Source organism: Neoarthrinium moseri (assembly GCF_022829205.1).
Source record: "Neoarthrinium moseri strain CBS 164.80 chromosome Unknown scaffold3_Wmoseri_CBS_16480, whole genome shotgun sequence".
Lineage (NCBI taxonomy): Eukaryota > Fungi > Ascomycota > Sordariomycetes > Amphisphaeriales > Apiosporaceae > Neoarthrinium > Neoarthrinium moseri.
Genome location: NW_026055117.1, coordinates 1 through 16603, shown reverse-complemented (window position 1 = coordinate 16603; position 16603 = coordinate 1). Strand labels below are relative to the sequence as shown.

Here is a 16603-nt window from a genome sequence, read left to right as displayed (position 1 = left end):
TACACCAGGCAGATGGACAATGAAAGACGGCGAAGCAATCCAGCGAGAGAAAAACATCACGAGGGCGAAACAAGTCGTTGAAACATTGCCAACATCGCCTCCGACATCGAAAGCGACATGATGAAACCTGGAGTTGGACTTGGCGTTGCATGGGCCCCTCCAGAACAGTGAGCTTCCCCGTCTCGGGCTGTGCTACCGAACCCCACCAACCCCCGGGCTAACCCGCTAACATCGAAGCTTAGGAGGCCCTAAGGCCCCTGATTGGACGCTGCGTCAGGGGGATGCCAGGGGCCCAGCTCCTGAGCTCGGGACTTTTCTGGTCACAGCCCAACTTCACTTCACGTCTGCGTTCCGAGGTCATCATCGGGAAGATGTAGTCGGTGTAAAGCAGGTTCAAAAACCGGGTTATCTAACACTTCGAAAGGGCCATGTTGTCCGAGACTTGGAAACGATCTCCAATCATTTCAGAATTGAAAGATCGTCTTTGGTCTGGTTGGTTGTTTGGTTGGTGCGAACGAGTCCACTGGTTTCCTCACATATCCGCATATCCTCATGCCATATGCGGAAAACTCGGGTTAATCAAGACGAAATCTACAGCGTTTTATCAGAAGACATATACGAGGTATGAGCTCCTGGAGGCAGTCTTCACCAAAGTAGCCAAGATCATGCTGTGGTCGCATTTCTTATCAATTCCAATCAACAAAGGTAGCCTTTCCTCCACAAGACTGCGTTCCGGGCGTCATTATGTAACACAGAATCAGTAAGAGGAGCTGTAATGAGTCAGAGTGCTCAATGCAAGTAATGCTGGACCAAACAGTGATTCCCAGAGCTTGCTATTCCTTGAATGTCTGCCTAGGTACTGAACAAGTAGCGGACATCTACTGCTGGTCAGGGTAATGTAGCAGGCCACCGCAAGGTACCTTAGGAGTGGTCAGTTGGGTGGACGCCATTGGCCGATGGGAAGGTTACCGGGTCAATCGTTCGACGAGTCCAGGAGCTGTTATTCCATTCACTTCACCCAACCAGGTCTTTTAATATTCAAAAGCCAGGCAGCATCCCACCACTAGATGCGATGCCGTCAAACGCCTGTCCTAAGCGCTGGCAGTCTAGTATAGATGAAAACATGTCATGGTGATTTTCTCCAGGTCGGGGGTTCAAGTGTGTGCCCGGATAAGACGTCAATTCCCGGATCAGTACTTAGCCAGGTAGGTGCTGTTAAGACCACTTCCTGACGCGTAGTTTTGCCAGTCGGATCTCTTTTTCTATTTTATTTCTCCCGTTCGTTCCTTTTTTTTTGCATCTTCAGCAAGTGGACTTCGATATTGCTGCGGACTACTGATATGTGGCTCGAAGATTTGAACTTTTCAAATATCGGTCGTTAGGAGAATGGTACCACTGCGTTTGTCATCGATTTCACCCGCGTACAAATCCTGCCCCTGGTCATTTGGATGCCGTAGCTAAAGTTATGCTGGTGAGGGTGAGCGTCCGAGAACCACAATAGTTATTATTCAGACAGAGATGGGATGCCCTACCAGCGGCGTGGAAAAAGCTGTCCGCTTTTTTAGGATCCAGTTTGGCTTGTTCGTCTACATTACTCGTTATCATTCGATAAGAACACACGATGCTAGCTTCCGTGGCAAAGTGTAGGATGAACCACTCGGTGATCTGAGGTATTCGCCAAGGCCTTCGGAGCCCCTTTTGATACCTGAGCCTGCACACGATAGTAAGAAACCGCTGTATCTACCACTTACTGTCACTTATGGCTGTAAGTCACGCTTTCGGTTCATGTAGAAATACTACTTCGTACACTCAATCATTTATTATGAGATTCCATCTTGTAATTTCAAAATCCTCATGGATCATTTCCAGTTCGCCTCCATCCACAGGGAGAGAGGACTCTAGTGAGCAAGCCATGCTAGTAGATATCAGATCATATGGGGATACTTGCTGGGACAAACGCAAGGTGAGACAGAAGTAGACTTTGGTTGGGATTGCAAAGGTACCATAGTGGCTGGATTGCTCTGGATGATCCATGTGTGAAAGCCAAATGATTCTCAAGAGATGGATTCGCATTCAGCCGGCATTCACTTAATAACCAACAGAATGGTGTATTCGTCGGATGATTTCATTTGGCCTGGGGCGGAATCCTTCGACTTGAAGAGGGATGAATTAGACCGGCACGGGGAGTCTCAAGTTTGTAGCCGATAGTCAATGGGAGATATCTAGGCCGACCTTGAACTTCCAAGACTTCCGATGATATTGGGAGAATCGCGAACTGAAGTCAGGGACACCCTTGAACATGCACTCCACCCAGCAGCTAGAGAGCCCCAGAGCCCCAGAACCTCGGACCGCGCTGGCAAGGAAGTCAGACGAGAATCGGAAAATATCTTTCTTAGTCGACAGGATCCGCCTTGATCATTGCCAGCTCATTTGTGAGCATTGAGGTTTCTGAGCTTCATTGAAGGTCGTTCCGAGTTAGGCTTGCATTGTGGGGAACACTAAATAGTCAGGCGCATTTGGAAGTTCACAGACTGTTCTTCCTTCCGCAAAGGTCAGCTCACAAACTCATCGAAGCAATTTGACACCGACTTTTTATGCCCAGCGCTGCTTCCGCCCAACGGTGAATTCCGCACCAAATCCCGCTGGGCTGAGTGGGACAGGCTAATCAATAGTTCAGAGCCTAGTGTCACAGGTTGGTGCGGGTTGGTCCCGCAGGGCTGGGGTGGCTTGGATTATCTAAGCAGGCCTCAACGGTTAGTGCATTGTATACTCCATAAATACGATATTAGCGTCCCGTGACGGGGTTCAAAGAAGGCCGTGACAACCTGGGAAACCCGAAATGCCGCGTGCGTAAGAAAACGAAGACGGAGACTTATATACTTGCGGGGCAATGATCCTAGATAGCATGCTGGTAAGAATCTGACATGCGGCGGGGAGCCCGCTCTAGGCCGAGTTGGTAAAAGGTCTTATGCATTTCAGAGGAAGCGATCGAGTTCCATTTTGCTACATGACTGCATTCGTCTGATGTAACCGGGCAAACTTCTTCCTTTCACACTTTCTCAATCATTTTCGCCATGGTATCCCCCAACGCTCCGGTTCCCCGGGTCCACGAAGGGAAGGTCGCTATCGTGACAGGATCTGCAAGAAGTATGTCCATGGCGGGGTCAACGTACCATAGAACTGTTGAAGAAGTGAATGAAAGATGGCTAATTTGTTGACCAGGTATCGGTGCCGCCATTGCTCGGAATCTTGCCTCGAAAGGTGCAAATGTCCTCATCAGCTACCTGACTGAGGGCTCAGATGCTGTGGCCAAAGCGCTTGCTGAGGAGCTTTCCACCACTCATAATGTCAAGGCTGTGCCGTGTCGTGGCGATATTACGACCAAGGAGGGATGCGAGAAGATCATCTCTACTTGCAAGTCTGAGTTCCCAGCACATGCAAAGACTGGCACTCTCCAGGTCGACATCCTGATTCACAGCGCCGCACTCTTCCACGCTATGCCGCTTGAAGCGGTCACTGTAGAGGACTTCCATAAGGTGTACAGCATCAACGTACTTGGTCCCATTCTCCTGACCCAGGCCGTCAAGCCTTACCTGCCGACAGACCGATCTGGCCGGATCGTCAGTCTGTCCAGCGTTGGCAGCAAGGTTGGCCTTGCGTATCTTACACTATATGGAGGAACCAAGGGTGCCATTGAGGCCATGACTAGAACATGGGCTCGCGAACTCGCCGAGAATGCAACAGTGAACAGCATCAACCCCGGCTCAACTATGACGGAGATGTTCGCCAACGCACCCGACGCAGCGAAGGAGGCTATTGCCCTCTTCTACCCCCTGACCCCATTGTCACCCGTTCGTGAATGGGATGCCGATGAGATGAAGGAGTTAGGCAAGAAGTACGGCGGCCGCGTTGCGTATCCAGAGGAGATTGCCGGTATTGTGGGGATGATCTGCAGCCCAGAGTCCAGCTGGATGACGGGTTCTCTCGTGAGTGCAAACGGAGGCCAATGGTTCAGTGGCTGAGATGTGACAACGCACACGCGAGGAAGTGGGAACCCGGGATTAGCTCGTATGAAAACCAACAAGAGTGTCACTGCTAAAGGGTTTCTAAGACGTGATTTGCACAATTATGACAGCCTCTAAAGGGATATAGTCGTCTTTTTAATTATTATCCAAGATAAAATTATTGGCAGTGAGAATCTCATATGCTATATGTGAGTATATCGCTTTTAGTTCACTGCACCACAAATTGTTCCTTGTGCGACTTGTAGAGCTTCGAGCTATCCAACACCTGCCCGGTAGCTGACCTGATGAAATCAACCTGGAGGTTGTTCGCATCTAAGAACGAGACCTTGGCGTACGAGAAATCGTCCGAATATGCAAACGCGTTATACTTCTGTTTTGTGCCAACGGAGCTCAAGCCCTCAATATTGCCAGCACCACCGGCCACGATGTACATGGGGGCTTTTGGGTCGTTGAGTCCATTGGGGTCCGCAGTATTGTTCATAACGGGCATGAATCGCTGGGAATTGTGCACATGGCCGAACACTCCCAAGTCGACTCCGTATTTGTAGAACAAGGATTCGAAGGCGTCCTGGCACTCCGAACAGTCCTCTCCTCCGCTAGTTGTGTACCACGGGCGGTGGCCACCAACGACAACCCAGGGGGTGACGGTACGATCAACCGAGGCAAGGTCGGCCTCAAGAAAGGCCAGCTGCTGGCCTTTCGCGCCAAACGGTCCGGCGTTCAACCCCTTTTCGCCACCTGGCTGATCGGGAGCATCGGGAAAATCAGTCTCCGTGTCGATCATCGTGACGTGGACCATGCCATACTCAAAAGAGTACCAGAAAGGAGGGTTCGCGAGCATCTTGGCCTTGTTGGCGTTGACTTTGGCAGTCTCATCAGCCGATGTTGACGGGAAAGCCGTAGGCATAGATCTCCCAAACCGATTCATGAAGTCGGTAAAGTTCTTCTGACCGTTCGGGCACAGGCCCGTCAAGTTTGGGATCTCCTGGCAATTGGCCTCGTGATTTCCAGGGCTTGTCATGTAGGGTTTACGACCCGCAATGGGAGCTAGCTGATCATAAAAGTTTTCCAAGATGGCCTCAAAGGCATTTGTGCCATCAAACAAGTTCTTGACTTTCAAGACCCAGTCGTCCGCGTAGGCAAGATCACCAGGATGAATGACGAATTCGTAGTCATCAACGGTGTTGGCGAGGCGCCCGATGGTGGTGTGATTAAGTGCGGGGGGGATATACGGGATAGTATCCCTTTTGGTCAAATCCATATCGATGGTATAGCCATCTTCACCGTAGACACCCAGGTCTATGACAGCATTGAGCGCAAAGGGTGTCTTGTCACCGGGCACGCGCGGACTGAAGAAGTGCTCAACACTGGAATTAGTTGATACAATCTTGTAGTAGTAAGTCGTAGCCGGGGTCAGGCCAGTCAAAGTCACCGCATTGGAATATGTGCGGGAAGTGGCGTAAGTGACCGACGAAGTTGAGCAAGCCAAGGTGCTCAAGGCGTCGCTAGATGTACCATACTCTACGCATGGTCGAGCCAACTTCTGGTAGGTATTCCAGCCTATGGAAACGGCTATATTGTGCCCGAGTTAGCTTTGCACACTATAGTAATCCGGGAACCTCGGGTTGCGCAATATGCGTATCATTGACCACTTACAATTCGGACTATTGATTGCGAGGCGCTGCTGTACGGGAGTACTCAAGTCAGAAGGCTTTGGCGGGTAACTTGCTGCAGCTGTAACGGAAGCAATGAGGAACGGCAAGGCCGCGACGAAGGTGGCGATGGAGTCCATGACGTCTGGCACCTAGTTGACAAAATGGGGAAAGTCCAAAAAGTCCCCGCTTTGCTGAAGTTGATCAGGTATTCGGCATCCCCAAGCTTGACAAAGAAGCACCGTCGTGAGAGTGTCGGGTGTAACTCGCGACTGGTCTTGGCTATTTATCTGTTAAGGAACTAGCTGATCGCCGTGGTTGTACAGCTGACATGAGATGAAAATGCCGTCCACGTGCAACAGCGGGAATGCAGAGGGGGATGTTCCTGGTTGCTTGGGGAATTCCGCTCATGATGATTGGCTGCTAGGCCGGTTTGAATCGCGCTCGTGCGGCGGCGATTGGACGAGCCGCTCCCGGGGGAAAACCCGCACACAGGAATAAGCTCAGATCGACCGGAAATCGGGGTCATACAAGATCCAGCGCGATCCTAGTTTTGGAGTTTTCACCGGTATCACTGCATTGATTATAATTGACCTCGGCGGATTGGAGCCCAAAGGAAGCTTTGATTACGACGTTGGCTTCGCAACCTCGGTGCGTAAGCTCTAGTTCTTTCATGTGCCCAACGCAACCGTCAATGCTCTCGTAACTTCGACAATTTGCGGCATCCCTATCCAGAATTGTTATTGCACGTGGTGATTTCGTACGCATCCAAGCTTGTCAATCCTATTGACACCCGGACCAAGTTGCCGGTTGTCTTGGGCCGTCACTATCCGAGCGTTGGTAAAAGTCAATGTCAAGTTTAATAGAGCCAAGGACAACGACGGTTAGTCCAAGATCCTAAGTAAGAGGGCGCGTTTAGTACTAGAAGAACCAGTAACCTAGGCCAATGTCAATTGTATATCGCTTGGCGTGTCAACTAGTCTTGTTGCATCAAGACCGTCATTTATCTTTTGTCTGGTCTTTTGCAAGGCGAGTCACGCTAAAGTTCATGGCGAATAAAAGTCGGCAGCTCGATGTGATATCGCAATGGGACACTACATGATAATTAGGAAGAGAGTTGGAGGTCTAGCTGTCAAATAAGTATACTATCTTTCGGGGAAAGCTTGAATATACAGCTATGGGAACTGTAATTGGCTGCCTACTAAGTTCAGATTGCTTCTTCACACCAGTACCGCTAGTCATGGTTTCTAATCTAAATACTTCCCTCGTTCTTGTACCACAATGGTAGCCGCCAACTACTAACACTGTTGAACTCCATCTGCGGGCCAGAAATAATGCACAGTTGAGCTTTCAAAGGAGCTAAACCTTAACTTCACTCTTGACGCTGCATTGCCCGCAACTTACCGCAAGGGCCGTATATGCCGATCGAGGCTTGTCTGGCGCGACGTCCCAATTTTCTGGCATTTCCTGGCCCCTTTGGTCAGCAAGAGAAGGCGCTTTCTATTGCGCGTGATAAACTCGTACGATATTACTAGATCCAGTTTTTCCTACCTCGTTTGGGGACTTAAGAGCCAAGAAGGGTGGCCTCTTGGTGCGACTATTGATTTACAGCACCCATGAAGTAGTTATTTCCGTAGCCAGGCTGGTCTCTCGCACCCAACAACCCACATTTGATCCAGTCTGGATCCTCTATAGGAGAAATGGATCCCAGTCGCATCACAAATCCATGTCGAGCCACGTTGAAGATTCCCACGGCAGTTCGAGTTTCCCATGCCACGCGGGCCCCCACCATTTCTGCTATCTCCGCAGGGGTCTGTGGTGGGATGCTGCCAATGACGGCTATCAGGTTTCGTCGCTTCTACAATTTCGTAGCTGACAAAACCTTATTCCTATCCAAGAACCATACTCTTGGAACTCGCCCCGGGACCCGCAGGACAATCCATCCTATACCCAAATAGTCTGATTACTGTTCACGTTTCGAGCCTTTGGTGCTTTGCTGCGTAAAATTAAACCACCCCTACAGGGCAAGCGCCAATCTTTACAGTATTCAGTTCGTCAGCCGTCTTGCGGTCAACAAGCAGGCAGGGTTTTCTTCAGGGTTGCTGCCCGTCGACCCCTCCCTTGGCAGCTCTCGAACGGGAACGAACTTCATCGGCCCACATTGGCCGCTCTCATTTGCCACGTCACTACGGGGGTGCCACAAGGCCGCACCGCTATAGTGGATATGGCCTCAACGGTCCTTACTATCTTTGGAGAGAAATCACCGAACTAGCTCGACGCTACCGCTATAGTGTGTCTCGTCCTTCCGCCCTGGCAATGCGGCGTTTCCGCAGATTCGAATTCGTATAAAACCAGAGCGCTTGTCAGGAGATGGCAGATAAGAGGAAGTAGTAGACATACACACTCAAGTCACAGCAAAAATGGCTCACACAACAAAGCAGTGGATCCTCACCAACAAGCCCACGGGAGCTCCCGTCCTCTCGGGCCCGGATGCCACCTTCAAGCTGGAGACCGCGACCCTGCCGGCGCTGAAGGAGGGCCAGGTCCTCGGAAAGGTGCGGTACTTCTCCAACGACACCGGCCTGCGCAACTTCATCCAGAGCACCGTCGCCCCGGAGCGCTTCTACGTGCCCACCGTACCGGTCGGCTCCCCCATGCGCTCCGGCATCATCGCCGAGGTCATTGAGTCTGCGTCGCCGACCTACAAGGCCGGAGACCTGGTCATGGACTTCCACCTGGGCACCTGGAGCGAGCTTGTTGTGTTGGACGCCGCTCTCTGCCAGCCCTTGGCTCCTCTGCCCAACAATCTGCCCATCACCCACTGGCTGGGTGCCTTTGGTGCCTCTGGCCTGGCCGCCTACACCGGTCTGTACTTTGCCGGACAGGCCAAGCCTGAAGACACAATCGTCATCTCGGCCGCGGCCGGTGCCACTGGCTCCATGGCTGTGCAAATTGCCGTCAAGCTCCTTGGTGCCAAGCGCGTCATTGGTATTGCCGGTGGAGAGGAGAAGTGCGCCTGGGTGAAGGAGCAACTGGGTGCGCACGAGTGCATCAACTACAAGAGCCCTACCTTTGTTGAGGACCTGAAGGCCGCCACCCCTGATGAGGTCGACGTCTACTTCGACAACGTCGGCGGCCACGTGCTCGACGCCATGCTGACCCGCATGAAGAAGAACGGCAACGTCGCCGTCTGCGGCGCCGTCAGCAGCTACAACTCGGACGAGCCCATGGCGCTGAAGAACTGGTTCGAGATCATCTCTATGCGCATCAACATCCGCGGTTTCATCATGCTGGACTACATGGACAAGGCCGCGGCCATTCTCGGCGAGCTCATCGGTGCTGCCGCGGACGGCAGAATCAAGCTCGGAGAGGGCGAGACCGTGGTAGAGGCCAAGATTGAGCAGCAGCCCGAGATCTGGATGAGCTTGTTCACCGGTGCCAACCAGGGCAAGCTCCTGACCAAATTGATTGTGTAAAGAATATAATCACCTATATAGTCTAGCGGGCAATGAAATCAAGTAAAATTGAACAAAGAGCCAACGGGGCTATTTGAGATTGCAGTAAAGCCAGCGTAAAATGTCGGGCCCGGTCCGCAAGTTATCCGAAGTTTCCTTCGGATCTCGGTGCCTAGCGCAAGACGGAGGTGGGTCTGTTCCGGGCAAGGCCTGCCGGACTGGCCTGCCGCCGAGTGCACCTCAGTCCGGGTATAAGTCTATGAACGCAACCGCAGTTGAGCTACTACTGCGGAATATCCTCTCGTGTGAGTCTATGCTTCCTTAGGCGGTGCCTCGCGTCGTGAAGTATATCCAAAAGCTGACCTCAAGCAAGCTTGTATCCAGAGTCTAGCTGTAGTATGTAATATGGAGCAATCCATTGCTTTCTACTATTCAACTACGGATAGTACTTTGGCAGTTCATCGTAATCGCAAGGTATCTTAGTGTCTAGCCACAATCCATATCTCCCAACTTCAGACTCGCGGCGACGACAATGCAGGCAAGACCAGTCCAAAGGACCAGCGTGCTTTAAAATGCCTCTTTCAGCAGCTCCACCGCCTTGTCCCGAAGTCTGTATTTCTGTATCTTGCCACTGGCAGTCTTTGGATACTCGTTAATCCACCAGACGTACTTCGGCGTGAGATGACCGCTCAGCTTCTCCTTGACCCAAGTCCTTATGTCCTCTTTACGCAGCACTTTTGGTGGTGAGCCATCTGTGCCCTTACCAGCATCCTCGCTGATGGTGTCCCATCCTTTGGCCGGCACCACGAAAGCCGCAACGGCTTCTCCGTGCTTGTCATCAGGCACCCCGACGACGCTTACTTCTTGCACCCCAGGGCACTGGAAGATACAGTTCTCAACTTCGAGTGGGTGGATGTTCTCACCACCCCTGATAATCAGATCCTTGATGCGGCCGGTGATCTCGATATACCCATCCTCGTCCATCCTCGCCTCGTCGCCCGAGTACATCCACACACGGCCATCGGCATCTTCAATCCTATCCTCAGCTGTCCGAGCGGCGTCGTTGTAATAGCCTTTCATAACCAAGTATCCGGAAGAAGCCAGCTCGCCTCGTTCTCCGATTGGTAGAGTTCGGGTTCGATCACGAGGATCTACGACCTTGACAGCTGTATGCGGCATAACCCGTCCTACACTGCCCGTTCGCTTTTCGAACGGATCATCGGGGGCTGTCATCACACTGACGGGGCTCGTCTCTGTCTGTCCGTAGCAGATCACCAGATCCTGTAGCCCGATAGTCTTGAAGAGCCTCCGCATAAGTGATTCTGGTACTGAACTGCCAGCTGCTATGCCCTTCCTTAGTTTGCGGAATGCACCTTCAGGGGTCTGCGAGGCAAACGCCGGATTCGAGAGCAGTTCCAGTTCGGCTACGAACATGGTGGCTACACCATACAAACCCGTTGCTTCTTCCTCGGCCACCATGCGTAGGCAAGAGGCCGGGTCAAAGGCTGGCGAAGGGAACATAATCGCAGCCCCGGTAGTAGCCGTCGCCATGTATCCCAAGACACAGCCGAAGCAGTGAAACAGGGGAGGCGGCACCACAATCTTGTCCTCAGGTATCAAGCCCATCCGAGTCGCGATAAATCGGCCATTGTTGAGGATATTGGTATGCGACAACATGGCAGCTTTGGGAAGTGAAGTTGTCCCTGATGTGAACTGAATGTTGATTGTCTCATCTGCTGATAACGGAGAGTCAGGTGTCACAGCTCGAGACGAGCTGTCCAGCAGTATAGAGTACGGGGTAAGGGCATGTAGATCCGCGACGGGGAACTTGACTTCCGGGTGAGACGGAGTATTGTCGACAAGAACAACGGTCCGCAGGCTTGGGACCTCCGAAGACTCGATCTTTCGCTCCAGGTTGGGCAAGAATGACTCCAGAAGAGGGAGGTTGCTTCTTCCACGACAGGGCTTATAAGCCAGATCCGTCACGGCTCCAATAATCAGCACCTCAACTTCAAGATGGGCAAGAGCGGCAACCAGTTGCTTCTGATTGAACGTCGGGTTGAGCGGTACCAGGATCGCACCGAGTTTGAAGATGGCATATGTCAGAGCCGCATTCTCAACGACGTTGCCTAGGCTGACAGCCACACGGTCACCCTTCTTGACACCTAGTGAGCGTAGAGAATTGGCCAGAGTATTTGACATGGAGTCAAGTGCTTCATAAGTCAAGGTAGTCGATCCTGAGGAGCTGCCTGCCTGGGAAGCGGGTATAGATGGCAGCAGGTCGCCCACTGTAGGTGCGCGACATATTACGGCCGGTCTGTCTCCGTATTTCGAGACCACTGTCGCGAAATGGTCTGGCACAGTTTGCCGTAGTAAAGGGGGCTATAAGCACGGTAAGAGCTTGTGCTGACCAAAAATAACTAGCAACGAGCAGGACAGCTTGTCTTACTCGTGTTATGGTATGTCGAACTTCAGATTACCAGCGTAAGATCCCATGTGATAATAGAGCCAAAATAGCAGGAGAAAAGGACTCAACGGCAATGCGTGAACTTACCTCAGTTGGGCCTTCAGCATAACTCAATCTCGCAGTAGCGGCGCCCCTTCTCGCATGGTGGCCTCGCAGTCTCAGCACTGCCGCGGCACTCTGTGTAAGCCCAGCAACGGGCCGTGTAATCCCAGCTACAACACGGCCCATGATGTTCCCCTATACCGAATAACCGACAGACAAATAGCACTCGAGAGGCATTGGCTGCTTGCCGGGACAGGCGGAGATATGCAGAAGAGGGGCCTCGGGTTGCGACAACATGGACACCGGGTGAGGTAGAGGGGCAAGGCCGAGTTGGACTATGTAGCCAATGCTCGTATACAAGAGGGAAACAGGACCTCACGAAACACGCGAATCTGTAAGAAGACGAATTCCAAGAATACCGAGAAAGCAATTGTACCTAATCCAACTTGCCAGCCACCCAGAAAGCAGACACGAGGTCTGAACGGCAGAGGGATCCCGGCTGCGGGTTGGGGTAGACGATAGTGTGGGGTAGCGCCACGGCGGCTGACGTCGGGGTAATGGAGGGGAACCCTAGAAACGGGGAATCCAGGGGTTCGTTCTGCTTGTTTACGTACTGGAACCAAGCAAAGGGATGACTGGTCTGATGCAGCTTTCAATAACCATTACTTCAATTCAGTACCTGATTACCTTACTCAAGGGTTGTGATCTCCATGGATGCAGAAGGACTCTCTTAAGAGTGTGACATTTTTGAGCCTCCATTGCTGGTCAACTATACCTACCGAGGTCGATAAGGACTGACTTGCTCCGTCCTCGGACGCCGTCGGTGAGTATTTGGATGTAGTTATTGCAAAAAGCTAACCCTGGAGGCAGTCCATTCTTAGGGGTCTATAGTTGCCCGGAGTTGTCATATCATATTGGCAACTATACTCGATGAACCTATCTTCAGTAAGACTTAATCCACCGGGAAGGAATCGTCTAGAAATGACTCGAGAGCCTACATGTTACTGTAGGCCGGACCTCGAAAAGGATGGTGGAATTCAAACAGGTTCGCATTCCTCTGCCCAAACGCCATGCTCCGCCTTTGAGGGTATGTATATACAGGTCGCTCCCCATGCGTATTACAGTCTCTCTCACACCAGCCCATCAAGCCGCCCTTCGTGCGGCGCCAGTTCTATGCCAACGTGGCAGATGAGCAAATATCATACAACATAGTTTTGGCACTCAAGGGGCGATGATAAGCCTCTAGCTGTCGCCGATGTGGCGCTCTGCCTCGGGTTTCCACGTCCCTACAAGAAAATGTTAGTATCACAGGCTCACAGCTTCATGTCCAATGTGAGAATGCTGCATACCTTCGAAGTTGTGCTTAACAAACGCCATAGGATCATCAACATCCTTCGCCCCCATCTGCTGAACACCGGGCGAAAAGCTCGTAATGGGAAGAACGATCACGTCGCCCACTTTCTTCGGCATTTCCATCCCCGTAAAGTTGGCGTACGAGATGTTGCCACTGCTATAGCTCATGTCGAAGAAGCGGTCGTCGTTGAAGTAGTCGAATATCGTATCGGTCCAGACCGCAGGCCCCGTGAACTCGACCACGCTTTTCTGCTTGGAGATGAACAGGCCGGCCTCCTTCCGCTTCAGTGTCTCCTTTGTGATGCGTGTCACAATGTCGCGCAGCACCGGGTGTCCAGGCTTGGACTGGATCGTCCATTGGCAGAACTGGATGCGTCGGCTGTACCAATCAGCCCAGTCCGGGCGATCTGGATCGGCTTCGATGCCAATCACCAGACCAATGCTCTCCTTGGGCACCGAATCCGGTATCCATTCCAGGGCGCTCTTCAGCGCGGAAGTGTCGATATCCGAGTAAATGCCCCCTCGCGCGAACAGGATTAGATAGCGGAAGAAGTCGGCCTTCAGCACAGGCTGCGGAAGGGCCTCGTACGCTTCCAGGACCTCGGGAACAGCGGAGTACAGGACGCGTAGCAGGTGGGCGGCGACCTGGTCGGTAATGACTTCATGTACGAAGCCGGGGTTTAGCTCGGTCCACGAGGCCTCCTGCGGGCGGAAATCGAACTCGGCATTCGCAGGCGTCCACTTCCACGTCTGCCAGATGTAGGCCGGGAACTTGGTCTCGACGTCATAAGGGTATTGGTAGGCTAGTCTGTCGTACAGAGACATCTTGGACGTGTCTTGCAGGGCCTTCTGGGCGGAGACGTGTACCTCTCGCAGCGGAGCGCCATGATCGGACGTCGACGAGGTGGACGTAGTCTTGTGTGACGAGTTTTCGGCGCCGGCGGGCCTCTTCTTTGGGGCAGGCACTATTTGGTCGTCTTCCGAGGTCGAGCCATGTGAGCGCCGTAGTAATATGAAGGCTGTGAGAAAGAAGACGGCGAAGACAAGGGCCCGCTTGAAGGACAACATGTTGGCACGCGCAGGCCTCGCCTGTTGCGTGACGGGGGCCGCAGATGGCGAGAGCAGAGTGCGTCAATGGATGCGGGTTGAGGATTATGAGGACCAGTCCAAGTCGTAGTAGAGCATCGAGGACTCGTTTGCAAGCTGCAGTCAACACCAACGGCCGTCGATCATGGATAGTATAGGCAGGTCGGCGGAGCAATGGAGAGGTTCGGGCACAGCTCCAAATTAACCACCTTGGTCGGCAGTCGGTAGGGTAGGTAGTTTGGAGTCGGCGGGATGCGATCGATCGATTGCTAGCTACCTGTGTAGGTAGCAGTGGAGAGTTCGGGACGCTGCAGCGGAACACGGGCGACTGAGGTTGTTTCCTAGGCAGGGGGATTGCTCTGAGTATGTATGTGAGTATGTACGGGAGCGAGGCAAGATCAAATCTTTTGCATGCTTCACCCAGGAGGCTCCAAGGAAGCCAAAAATCTGGAGAGGCCAAAATGCGACATGCAACCTGGAAGCGAAAGGATGGGGGCTTGGCGGCCGTTTTCTAGGCCCAAGATGCACGGATAGCGCAATTCGACCAGCAAAGACGGACCCCTGAACACGCCCGCAGAGCCCGAACTATGATTGCAGCCAGCGAATCCGGGGCTAGTCAGCGGGCTCCCTAGCGGCTTGCGTCAGATTGCGGCCGCAGTTCGAAGAGTGGAATGGGAAGATAAGACAAATAAGCAACGGTACGCGCTGAACGAGCATTCACGTCTGGTTGAGCATCCGTGGGGGCCGCAAAGTCAATGCAGGTACCTACAGTAGATTGCTCGATCACGCTGAGGTCCTATAATTACAAACATCCTGTTTACCTCTCCGCCCTTGGGTGTGGCTACTACTTCCGTTCAAAGGAGACTTTTTCCTGCAGTCCTATCCGCTGGTCTCCAGATGTGGCTGGCTGGCCTAGGGGCCAGAATCAGGGAGGGTGGGCATCCTCTATAGCAGATGACTGTGTTTGGGGCTCGAGGCGGTCTCCACTATATGGGCCACGTCAACGCACACGTTTTCACCTATCTTGCTCACTAAAGGTATCATCTGTGTGCATTGAGAGAGGTGTGTACTATGGTATACATGTTAGCCACTCCGGCAGCGGAATCTTTATCTCTCGGCACCCAAGTGACGCAGATAAGGAGTGACTGAAGCCAATTCAGTACATGCGAGGATATATATTGAGTTAAGAGGTGCATGTGCTACCTCCTGTTTGCGCTGATAGATGAACATTCGTCGGGAGAACACAAGCGCACAAGAGGACAGAAGAGCGTGACCCGCCGGCCACCCAGGAAGAATGTATGCTGCAGAACTTGCGCTGCTGGCGCATCCTTTGCGGTCGTGGTCGTCCCAAGCGACCCCAATGGCCTTTCCCAGGAACGCAACAGGATCAATCCCGACGACGATCGCAAGTCCCGGATCTTCAGATCGCAGCCTGTATGCGGGTGTGCCAAGACCTGACACATGCGAGAGTTCAGATGCACGGAAACGTCACCCAAGTTAAACGCCCCTACGGCCTGTCGTTGAAACGGCTTGTGTTACTCAGAACCACAAGCGAGCCGCCTCGCCACCTTGCACGATCCCGTTCAGCCCGGTGTACTTTATCGTGCGTAGATGGAAACGATCAATCGGCTTCCCTTCTGTTCCCTCTCTCCATTCTGCCTAATGTACGATAGTTACTAGGCAGTGACTGTGCGGCTGTGACGATGACCGTGCAGATGGGACTCCCATAGGCGAGCGATGCGACCCCACACTTCGACCAAAAAGCTGTCTGAAACACGAGGGAATGGGGGCCCTTGACACGCTAACAAAGCTTGTCTCTTTTCCAAGCTGGCCGGGCTGGCACCCGAGTTGACGAACACTGTGACAAAGTGAACGGGTCTGAAAGCCCTTCACAATCAACCGCAGAAACACAAGTCGTCACCGCTCTCAGAGTAGAGCTTGCCGATGTGCGAACAAGATGTGATGCAGTTTGCCTTGTTTCAGATTGTCCCCAAGAAGAAGTGCCTGGATGCCAAGGTTCGGCAAGGCCTTGGGACCTTGGAAGATGGGTGCGCATGTCAGATCTGTTGCCAAATTTATCACACTTCCGTGCCCCCACCATCGATCTAATTGTGGCACCCTGTTCTTTCATCTCAGCGGGACATAGTAGCCTCAGTAGTAATTCCACCTTGGAGTTTAAGTTCGAATTCAGCATATTAAGCTCCCAGAGGGTAGTTCCATCTCAGGACTATATTCGGATGCTGGCAGGCAGAGGCCGTATGAGTGTCCCTTGCCGAGAACAGAGAGGTATTACTTAACTTCTCCAACAAGCCCCTCTTTGGATACTTGGATACACTCACAGATATATCAATACTATTGCATAAATCAAATCGCTTGCACAGCCCCCACATGCGTGGTCATAGTCTCGAGTTGAACACTTCCCTATCCGATTTATGCATTATATATTGTACAAGATGCAGGAACCGTAATTGACCGAGACCCTTGCGATTTGGAATATCTCCAAAAAAAAAAAAAAAAAAAAAA

The 16603-nt window shown here is 52.4% G+C and overlaps 5 protein-coding genes across 5 annotated transcripts; 2 read left to right on the top strand and 3 right to left on the bottom strand.

Moving 5' to 3' along the window:
* Positions 1-3074: 3074 nt before the first annotated feature.
* Positions 3075-4022, top strand: JN550_001388 (uncharacterized protein; the record flags this gene model as incomplete). The annotated part of the gene is made up of 2 exons (XM_049312518.1): positions 3075-3147; positions 3223-4022. 2 exons carry the CDS (start codon positions 3075-3077, stop codon positions 4020-4022), a joined length of 873 nt encoding a protein of 290 aa, XP_049176239.1.
* A 211-nt stretch (positions 4023-4233) lies between these two features.
* On the bottom strand, positions 4234-5817 carry JN550_001387 (uncharacterized protein; the record flags this gene model as incomplete). Its single annotated transcript, XM_049312507.1, has 2 exons — positions 4234-5597; positions 5682-5817. The coding sequence occupies 2 exons, from the start codon at positions 5815-5817 to the stop codon at positions 4234-4236; spliced, it is 1500 nt and encodes a 499-aa protein (XP_049176238.1).
* A 2280-nt stretch (positions 5818-8097) lies between these two features.
* JN550_001386 (uncharacterized protein) lies at positions 8098-9153 on the top strand (the record flags this gene model as incomplete). Its single annotated transcript, XM_049312496.1, has 1 exon — positions 8098-9153. One exon carries the CDS (start codon positions 8098-8100, stop codon positions 9151-9153), a length of 1056 nt encoding a protein of 351 aa, XP_049176237.1.
* Positions 9154-9699: 546 nt separating this feature from the next.
* JN550_001385 (uncharacterized protein) lies at positions 9700-11827 on the bottom strand (the record flags this gene model as incomplete). The annotated part of the gene is made up of 2 exons (XM_049312485.1): positions 9700-11514; positions 11687-11827. The coding sequence occupies 2 exons, from the start codon at positions 11825-11827 to the stop codon at positions 9700-9702; spliced, it is 1956 nt and encodes a 651-aa protein (XP_049176236.1).
* Positions 11828-12883: 1056 nt separating this feature from the next.
* Positions 12884-14062, bottom strand: JN550_001384 (uncharacterized protein; the record flags this gene model as incomplete). Its single annotated transcript, XM_049312474.1, has 2 exons — positions 12884-12927; positions 12991-14062. 2 exons carry the CDS (start codon positions 14060-14062, stop codon positions 12884-12886), a joined length of 1116 nt encoding a protein of 371 aa, XP_049176235.1.
* Positions 14063-16603: the final 2541 nt, after the last annotated feature.